The sequence below is a fragment of the Lucilia cuprina genome, chromosome 5 (genome assembly GCF_022045245.1).
Source record: "Lucilia cuprina isolate Lc7/37 chromosome 5, ASM2204524v1, whole genome shotgun sequence".
Taxonomy (NCBI): Eukaryota; Metazoa; Arthropoda; class Insecta; order Diptera; family Calliphoridae; genus Lucilia; species Lucilia cuprina.
In genome coordinates this window covers 46,934,050-46,944,625 of record NC_060953.1, presented here as the reverse complement: position 1 = coordinate 46,944,625, position 10,576 = coordinate 46,934,050, and the positions used below count along the sequence as shown (strand labels likewise).

The 10,576-nt window shown below is 30.1% G+C and overlaps 2 protein-coding genes across 3 annotated transcripts; both read right to left on the bottom strand.

The window, feature by feature from the left end:
* Window positions 1–286: 286 nt before the first annotated feature.
* Window positions 287–9,015, bottom strand: LOC111690071 (venom protease-like). Of its 2 annotated transcripts, none has more exons than XM_046952096.1 (7): window positions 8,897–9,015; window positions 5,933–6,063; window positions 3,327–3,714; window positions 2,762–2,837; window positions 2,026–2,107; window positions 1,661–1,959; window positions 287–1,594 (listed from the first exon to the last, which is right to left on the bottom strand). In XM_046952096.1, the coding sequence occupies exons 1-7, from the start codon at window positions 8,944–8,946 to the stop codon at window positions 1,460–1,462; spliced, it is 1,161 nt and encodes a 386-aa protein (XP_046808052.1). In that variant the 5' UTR covers window positions 8,947–9,015; the 3' UTR covers window positions 287–1,459. The 2 variants fall into 2 exon arrangements, with proteins under 2 accessions (XP_046808052.1, XP_023308306.2); XM_023452538.2 differs by lacking the exon at window positions 8,897–9,015 and adding an exon at window positions 6,181–6,540 and having other exon boundaries at window positions 5,933–6,119.
* A 374-nt stretch (window positions 9,016–9,389) lies between these two features.
* LOC111690069 lies at window positions 9,390–9,927 on the bottom strand. The gene has a single exon (XM_023452537.2). The coding sequence runs from the start codon at window positions 9,901–9,903 to the stop codon at window positions 9,424–9,426; it is 480 nt and encodes a 159-aa protein (XP_023308305.2). The 5' UTR covers window positions 9,904–9,927; the 3' UTR covers window positions 9,390–9,423.
* Between the last annotated feature and the right edge of the window lie 649 nt (window positions 9,928–10,576).

The window sequence follows — 10,576 nt, the reverse complement described above, 5'->3', positions numbered from 1 at the left end:
ATTAAACAAATGTCTACATAAAGTAATAATTAAATATTTAATAACTTTTTAATTTCACTAATTTATATGACATATTTACCTGATGTATTTTCTTCAAAACTAATAATTAAATTTCGCATTTAAAACCATTTGCTTTATAAAGTATTTTTATTACAAACTAGTGTTATTAATAAAAAACTGGTATAAAAATATTGTTTATTTTTACAAATAAACTATTAATAATGATTAAATATTAAATTGACTTAAATTATTTTTGTAAATAAAGAATATATTATAAGGGGCTTTTTTCTATATTTGTTTACTTAAGTTTAATCAAATAGTTTGTATTTTAAATTGTTATAAAACTTACAAAATAATTAATAAATCTATTATTTATTTACAAATATTTGTTTAATTTACTGTTAATGATTCTTATCATTAGTTTAAGGTATTATTTCTGGGAAAAGCTTTCGAAACTGACTGATCAACTAAAGTCTAGACTACAGATTCGACTATTGACTCGACTAAACACTGGACTATAAACGAGACTATAGTCTTCACTATAGAGTATATAGTCTGGACTATAGTATTGTCTATAAACTAGTCTATTGCGTTGTAGTGTATGGACTATAGACTCTTCTAAAGTCTGGATTATAGACTCGACTAAATACTGGACTATAAACGAGACTATAGTCTTCACTATAGAGTATATAGTCTGGACTATAGTATTATCTATAAACAGGTCTTTTGTGTTGTATATAGTCTGTATAGTCTATATAGTCTCTTCTATAGTCTGGATTATAGACTCGACTAAATACTGCACTATGAACGGGACTATAGTCTTCACTATAGAGTATATACTCTGGACTATAGTATTATCTATAAACTGGTCTTTTGTGTTGTATATAGTCTGGTCTATAGTGTTGTATTAAGTCTAGAGTATATATTCTGTTCTACAGTTAGCACGATGTTCAGTTCTATAGTTTGGACTATAATACATTCTATAGTGTGGATTATAATGAGTTCTATGATCTATTGTATAGTTTGACCTTTAATGATGTCTAGAATATAGACTGAACTTCAGTCCGTTTTATAGTATGGACTATAGATTCGACCATAGTCAGGAATACAGAAGCGACAGTAGCCAGGACTATAGATCCAAATATAGAATGATATTCAAAACTATAGACTCGACAACAGTCAGAATCATTAACTCGACTTTAGTCTGGATAGACATAACTCTGGTTTAGATTTTAGAATGAATATGTCCTAGACTATGGAATTGACTATAGTCCAAACTATTGAACCGATTTTAGTCTTCACTACATAATGAACTATACTCTTAACTAAATTTCGTGACTTTTTTATAGTTTTATAAAAGTTTTTTGATTTTGAAAGAAAATTTCTAAAGAAATCAACAAAATTATAAGAATTTGATCTGTTGTTGGTCTTATTTACTATCGTTGGTGGTCGCACAACATTACATTTCTTGTATTTTCTCTAAAATCCAATCCATTTTCTTTTGAATATTGATATAAATTCCAGGAACTTTACCACAGCCATGACCATAGGAAACTACACCTATTAAATAGTAACGAGTAATGCCTTTATAAAGCTAGACAAGAAGAAAACATTATAGAAATGGTAATATATATGTTTCGTAAGGAAAAAAAAAACTTACTTCCGGTATCATTAAAGGTCCTCCCGAATCGCCTTGACAAGTATCTGTACCGCCAATAGTATAGCCGGCACAAAATATTGAATCATTGAAGTCTTCAGCCGGTATACTTGGCAAAAGATTACCATAGATACGACGACAAACATCATTAGGTTGTATGGGTAATTGGGTCTGTTTTAAAACATGTGATGGACTACCACCCTGCATGGTATAGCCCCAACCGGCAACATAAGGCATTGAGTCTATATAAGAACGCGTACGTAATTGTACTGAATTGGGCATACAAATGGGAGCAATTAATTCTAGAAGAAAAAAACTTTAATTATTTAAAATTGTTTTGAATGAAAATTTATTATATTTTTACCAACCTGTAAACTGCACAATATGTTCCAATAGTAAAATGGCCAAATCTGAGCGACGATCTTTACCATATTGAGGATGTTTTGAATGCTAATTAAATAATTTATAAAATTAAAAAAAAAATGAAATTGAAACCATTTTATTATAGATTTTATTAAGAATTCATTTAAAATGCATAAAATAGCGCCAAAATCAGACAACAATAATGAAATATTTAAAAAAACACAAAATTATACATCGATTGACATCATCACATTTCAAAACACAAAAAAAATGTTTTTTTTTTTTTAAATAAATTTTGCACGTTTTATTCTTTTCATAACAACCATTCATTATTTTGTAATTTCCTAAATATGTTATTGTTGCTAAAAATTATATTTAATAGTAAATGTCTTTTTTAGGATTTATGACAAGAAGGAAGATAAATTAAGTTCTTTGTTGATATTTAAGTTTTAAAGTTTAAGAGCAAATCATTGGTTTTCCCCCCAAAAAGAAGTTTTATTTTTTGTAAGAAGTTTAATGACATTTTTGTAAAGTTAAACAAAACCACAGCACAGTGGTTTGGTTTATAATAAATAAATGCCTATTTAACAACAATTGTTTCACTTGTTAAACTATCTACATTGTTGTCACAAATCATGTCGGATGTCCATTAAAATGTCAAAACCCTCCTATAGATACAGACCCTCCCAAATATAAAATAAATAATTAATAAACAAAATGTTTAAACACCACTACACTCACCTTAATAACATTGACATCCACATGCCTAGTTTCCGATTCAATAGACAAATCAAATTCGCCTAATCGTACAAACGACCTAAAAATAAAACAAAATGTTAAAAAAAATAAAAAATTAAATAACATCAATTAAATATTATAATTAATTACAAAAAGTCTAACAAATTTACAACGAACTCATTAAATATTCTGAAATATTAAAACCGATTAATAGAAGATGATTTCTAATCAAGTAAATAAACGCTTGATAATAAAATAATAGATTTTTTGCTTAAAGATTTTCTATAGATTAAAGGCTTTTAAATATTACTATTAAAAAGTTTATTTTATAAGTATTAAAACAATCACATATTTCTACTGGTGAAAAGTTACAACCGCCTAACATACAAATTTCTATACATTTCTACAATAAAACCAATCAAATACATCCTTAAAGAGAAACAATATCTCATACTTAATTTCAAGTTATAAATTCATGTTACTTAAATAGTTTAAAACTTTCAACATCTCTATAATTCACTATAACCTTTCAACTTCAAAAAAAAAAAAAAAACAACAAACCACTTACAAATCATGTCGTATACAATGAGCTGCTGTTATAACATGTCTAGCCGATACTAAAGTACCACCACAACGAAATGGTCTAACACTATAGGGATCATAACCTATTAAAGCCATCCATGGCCAAGCTCCTATTTGACTTTCTTCACCACCCACAATTTTGGGTAATGTAACATTAACAAGACCACAACCTTCTTCTTCGGTGGGCAATTGATGTATTGTTGTATTATTGTTGTTAGCAACTCGTGTTGTTGATGCATTCTGTTCGGGCGGGCAACAGATAATGGTACTTTGAGCACCACATGATGTATGTGAATTTCGGAGGTCTGTCTTAAATTGTTCATTGTTGGGATCTCTTTTAAGCTCTTCATATAGAATGGGGCAGTCTTGAAGGGCTAGAAATGGAAATAGATTTTTTTATTAGAAGACATTTCTCTTTAGTCTGAACATTAGTCTGGTCTATAGTCTATAATCTAGTCTAAAATCTAATACAATCCTATAATAAGACCTATAAAATAGTCTAGTATATAGTCTTGACAATAGTCTAAACTATAATCTAGTCTATAGTTCAGTGTATAATCTAGCCTATAGTTTAGACTATAGTATACTCTATAGTCAAGTCTACCATCTCGTCTGTTGTATAGTCTAGTTTTTAGTTTTTTCTCTAGTCTAGTCTAGTCTATAGTATATTCTACATGCTAGTCTATACTATAGTATATAGACTAGTTATAGTCTGTTCCCTTGGCAACTCTATAATATAGTCTATAGATTTGTCTGCAGTTTAGTCTAAAGTTTATTTATCTATATTCAACTATATAGTTTAGTTTATAGCCTAGTCTATAGTCTAGTATATATTCTAGTGTATAATTTAATCCATAGTCTAGCCTATGGTCTAGTCTATAGTCTAATCTATGGTCTAGAATATAGTCTAGTCTAAAGTCTATTCTAAAGTCTAGTCTATGGTCTAGTCAATAGTCTAGTCCATAGTTTAGTCCATAGTCTAGTCCATAGTCTAGTCCATAGTCTAGTCTATAGTCTAGTCTATAGTCTAGTCTATAGTCTAGTCTACAGTCTAGTCTATAGTCTAGTCTATAGTCTAGTCTATAGTCTAGTCAATAGTCTAGTCTATAGTCTAGTCTATAGTCTAGCCTATAGTCTAGTCTATAGTCTAGTCTATAGTCTAGTCTATAGTCTAATCTATAGTCTAGTCTATAGTCTAGTCTATAGTCTAGTCTATAGTCTAGTCTGTAGTCTAGTCTATAGTCTAGTCTATAGTCTAGTCTATAGTCTAGTCTATAGTCTAGTCTATAGTCTAGTCTATAGTCTAGTCTATAGTCTAGTCTATAGTCTAGTCTATAGTCTAGTCTATAGTCTAGTCTATAGTCTAGTCTATAGTCTAGTCTATAGTCTAGTCTATAGTCTAGTCTATAGTCTAGTCTATAGTCTAGTCTATAGTCTAGTCTATAGTCTAGTCTATAGTCTAGTCTATAGTCTAGTCTATAGTCTAGTCTATAGTCTATTCTATAGTCTAGTCTATAGTCTAGTCTATAGTCTATTCTATAGTCTAGTCTATAGTCTAGTCTATAGTCTAGTCTATAGTCTAGTCTATAGTCAAGTCTATAGTCTAGTCTATAGTCTAGTCTATAGTATAGTCTATAGTCGAGTCTAGTCTATAGTCTAGTCTATAGTCTAGTCTATAGTCTAGTCTATAGTCAAGTCTATAGTCTAGTCTATAGTCTAGTCTATAGTCGAGTCTAGTCTATAGTCTAGTCTAAAGTCTATTCTAAAGTCTAGTCTATGGTCTAGTCAATAGTCTAGTCTATAGTCTAGTCTATAGTTTAGTCCATAGTCTAGTCCATAGTCTAGTCTATAGTCTAGTCTATAGTCTAGTCTATAGTCTAGTCTATAGTCTAGTCTATAGTCTAGTCTATAGTCTAGTCTATAGTCTAGTCTATAGTTTAGTCTATAGTCTAGTCTATAGTCTAGTCTATAGTCTAGTCTATAGTCTAGTCTATAGTCTAGTCTATAGTCTAGTCTATAGTCTAGTCTATAGTCTAGTCTATAGTCTAGTATATAGTCTAGTCTATAGTCTAGTCTTTAGTCTAGTATATAGTCTAGTCTATAGTCTAGTCTATAGTCTAGTCTAAAGTCTAGTCTATAGTCTAGTGTATAGTCTAGTCTATAGTCTAGTCTATAGTATAGTCTATAGTCTAGTCTATAGTCTAGTCTATAGTCTAGTCTATAGTCTAGTCTATAGTCTAGTCTGTAGTCTAGTCTATAGTCTAGTCTGTAGTCTAGTCTATAGTCTAGTCTGTAGTCTAGTCTATAGTCTAGTCTATAGTCTAGTCTATAGTCTAGTCTATAGTCTAATCTATAATCTAGTCTATAGTCTAGTCTAAAGTCTAGTCTATAGTCTAGTCTATAGTCTACTATATAGTCTAGTCTATAGTCTAGTCTTAAATTCTAGACCATAGACTAGACTAGTCTATAGCTTAGTCTACAGTCTAGCTATAGTTTAGTCGAGTCTAAAGTCAAGTCTATGGTGTTGCCAAAAGTGTAGTCTAAAGTATTCAAGTTTTTAATTACGTCTTAAATATTACAAATAAAACTTACGTTTGCAAGTTCCGGTTTTAAAATCTTTGGCAAAACAGCTTGACTCTTGAGTATTTAAGTTTTTATTAGCAGTAACAGTTTCCACAGGCGCTTCTGTGGTGCTAGTTGTAGTGGTGGTAGTTGTTGTTGTGCTGGAAGAAGTCGCAGGCTCTGAGTTATCTATTCTTGATACTACGGTACAACAAACCTAATATTTAACTAAATATTTAATAAACTTATTTTTTTTTCAATTTTAAATGCTTACTTACAACTGGATACTGATCGGGTGTTATACGATTTCCACATATTCTTTGCAAATTTGTAGAATATTGTTTAGCTGAATTTTGTGGTAATTTTGTAAATAAAGTTAAAACTTCGGGGCAAAATTTCAATGAAACACAAGTACCCATTTGATCTAAAGGGGTGCGACAAAAATTCTGCTCAAAACCACGTATAAAACGATTATTACCCATGCCATGTCCATTCCAGTGGCCATGACAATTAATAAAGTTTACAGCAAGTAATAGCACGAAATTTGTAGATAATAATTTTAACATTTTCATTTCTTTTGTTATTTAAATTTATAAAAAATTGATATTAAATATATTAGTTTATTTTTTTTTTTAATTATTTACGTTTCTTTAATTTAACACTTGCTGTGTATATTCCGTTTGAAAAACAACTGATTGTTTTGCCTCGAAAAACTAAGTTCTAGTAATTAATAAAAATTTGAATCGGGGAAGCAAATATAAAAATACAAACTTATAATAAATCGTGTTCAAAACTTTGCATGGTAAAGCATCTCTTTCCCCAGTTTGTATGGTCATGATTCATTAATTTTTATAAAAACATCTTTTACTCTTTACATATATAGTTGTAAAGATAATAAAAAAAAAATAAATTTATAGTTAATATTTGTAAAAAAAATGTTAAAGTTTAGAATGAAATGCAATAGATATAGTATAATTTGTATTGTAATATTTACGTCATTGTTAAATAGTTTGATAGTACAATAATAACAATACGGGATGCTCTGGTATAACATGCTATTAATTTCTACTATATACTAAAACTTCTTTAGCCAAAACTATAAAAAACGCAATTTTACAAAAGAATAAATTAAAACTATTAAGTGCAAAATTAATTTACATATAGCTTACGGTAATGCAGGAAGTAAACACACTTTCTCACCTTGCTATTCTTTTAAAAATTTTACTTTTTTACATGTTATTTTAGCGCTTACTTTCTTTTTATAAAATTAGCTTTATGTTATCACATTAATTATTACGTTTTATGTGAATTATTAAATAATTAATACAAATTACATATTATATTTGTTTTATGGGAATTTGCTAATTTCATTTACAATAATTCTCTCCCACTAAGTGGGAGATTCTCATTTTTTAAGAGATTTGTAAATTTTGTCTAAACTGGAAAATCCCAGAGTAAAAAAAAACTGTCATCATATTGAAAAGTTTATTTCAGCTTTCAAAAAATTTTTGATAGTAAATGTTTTGGTTGATACAAAACTGTTGATAATTTACAAAAGCAACATGTTGCAATAAAACAAATTCGCTAATTGAACATGTTTTTTGTGAACGATTAGGGACATGTTGCTAATAAATAAAATATTAAAGTTTAGCATATCAATGGAATACAGAAATATTAAAATGTTGCAAAGGAATGAACTAGAACTGAACTAGAACTGAACTAGAACTCAACTAGAACTCAACTAGAACTGAACTAGAACTGAACTAGAACTGAACTAGAACTAAACTAGAACTGAACTAGAAGTGAACTAGAACTGAACTAGAACTGAACTAGAACTGAACTAGAACTGAACTAGAACTGAACTAGAACTGAACTAGAACTGAACTAGAACTGAACTAGAACTGAACTAGAACTGAACTAGAACTGAACTAGAACTGAACTAGAACTGAACTAGAACTGAACTAGAACTGAACTAGAACTGAACTAGAACTGAACTAGAACTGAACTAGAACTGAACTAGAACTGAACTAGAACTGAACTAGAACTGAACTAGAACTGAACTAGAACTGAACTAGAACTGAACTAGAACTGAACTAGAACTGAACTAGAACTGAACTAGAACTGAACTAGAACTGAACTAGAACTGAACTAGAACTGAACTAGAACTGAACTAGAACTGAACTAGAACTGAACTAGAACTGAACTAGAACTGAACTAGAACTGAACTAGAACTGAACTAGAACTGAACTAGAACTGAACTAGAACTGAACTAGAACTGAACTAGAACTGAACTAGAACTGAACTAGAACTGAACTAGAACTGAACTAGAACTGAACTAGAACTGAACTAGAACTGAACTAGAACTGAACTAGAACTGAACTAGAACTGAACTAGAACTGAACTAGAACTGAACTAGAACTGAACTAGAACTGAACTAGAACTGAACTAGAACTGAACTAGAACTGAACTAGAACTAAACTAGAACTGAACTAGAACTGAACTAGAACTGAACTAGAACTGAACTAGAACTGAACTAGAACTGAACTAGAACTGAACTAGAACTGAACTAGAACTGAACTAGAACTGAACTAGAACTGAACTAGAACTGAACTAGAACTGAACTAGAACTGAACTAGAACTGAACTAGAACTGAACTAGAACTGAACTAGAACTGAACTAGAACTGAACTAGAACTGAACTAGAACTGAACTAGAACTGAACTAGAACTGAACTAGAACTGAACTAGAACTGACCTAGAACTGAACTAGAACTGAACTAGAACTGAACTAGAACTGAACTAGAACTGAACTAGAACTGACCTAGAACTGACCTAGAACTGAACTAGAACTGAACTAGAACTGAACTAGAACTGAACTAGAACTGATCTAGAACTGAACTAGAACCGAATTTTAGTTTTAAATCCAAATTTTCACAAATCAGCGAAAAAAAACCTTGTATTTTACATAATAAATTCTTTAAAAGAAAATCACTCACATTTTTCTGGTGCAAAGTGCATGCGTAATAATGTGTAAATTAAACAACATCTACAATTTGTTGTAAAATTTTAATACATTAATCTAAAACACAAGGCCAACATGTAAATCCCCTTGAAAATATGTCATATGCAGATATTTACGCGCAAATAACGAAATCATAAATCCAAACGACCGACAACCATCTTCAATGACATGTGAGAGATGATGCAGCTAAAATTAAACCGGTTTAGTTCATTAAAGAGTAGTAAACATGAAGAAGTGTTGTGACTCACTAACATTCAAATCTGTTGATGTTTAAACGACCGCAGGAATCCCCCGTTTTATAAAAAAATGCCTTTAGTTAATGTGTATTAATAACAGTTACTAAATTAAAAACGTTATTAAGAGTAAATATTTTCAAGATTAACAGTGGCTAGCAAATAAGGAAACATTTTTCGTTCACTATTTTTTAAAATTATATTTTATTTACACTTTTACAGACTAGTTTAATTTGAAAAAAAATGTTTCACTTGAATATCAAACAATTTAATTTTTTTCCTTTGTCACCTCACGTTTCTTGCGTTTCCTTCTTTTTCTCTTTTTTGCATCATTATCCAAGTGAGAAAATATCATCATTTCCGAACCCATAACTGCTGTTGGATATGTAGGAGCCAATCTTAATTGTAAATTCTCTAAATTCATAAACTCAGTTTCAGCACTAGTCATATCAGCTGTGGTGGTCGTCTGACCATTTTGTTGTCTCGGATCTATGCAGGGACAGTACGATATGGGTCTTTCACCGCCCGGCAAACAAACTAAAGGATCTGCCGGACAAGGGGGTAAAGTAGTAGGTGGTGTTGGCTGATATGTGGGAATAGGTGAAGTGGATGTTGAACCGGCATCAGGCGGTAATGTTATAATGGGAAAGAAGCCGTGTGGATAAAAGGGACATAATCCCTTGAGAGTGGCTAGATACGAAAGAAATGGCCAGAAATAGATTTTTAAACACAAATCTTCCAATAACATTGTTTTTATTTAAAAAATTGTTGAACGATTTTTTTCTTAAGCTTTTTAAAATTTTACAAAATTTTACATTTTTTTTTTTAAATTAATTTATGCGCTTTAACATATTGACGCGTTTTAAGTTTGAAATGTAACTAAATTTTGGTTTGTTGATAATTTGAAAATGTTGTCATTAAAATGTTCTATTTGAATACAAATTATCAATTGTTGTTTGCAGATATTTAAATGGTGCATTAAGCGTAAATGTATAATTATGGTTACATGAATTCTAAACACTTTTATTTTTGTTTATTAAGTTAGATTTTTTTGTTTAATGCAGTTTAAGCATTACTTTCAGAGATCTACAGCGATCACCTATTGAGCACATAGTTGGGCAACGATTGATTACGAATGAAAAATATGTCTCATGGAATAAGCAAATAGAACAGGAACGATATACATACCTACATAATCTTTAAATTTTTACAAAATATAACCACTCTGAAGGCGTTCATACGCCACATACAATACAATTAACGAAGCAAAACCTTTACACACCAGACTAGTTCCAAATGTCCATTAACACGTTATTTCATCATTCCATGGTTTAGGTTCCTACACAAATGTAAATAGGTAGATGGATAGATAGATAGATAGATAGATAGATAGATAGATAGATAGATAGATAGATAGATAG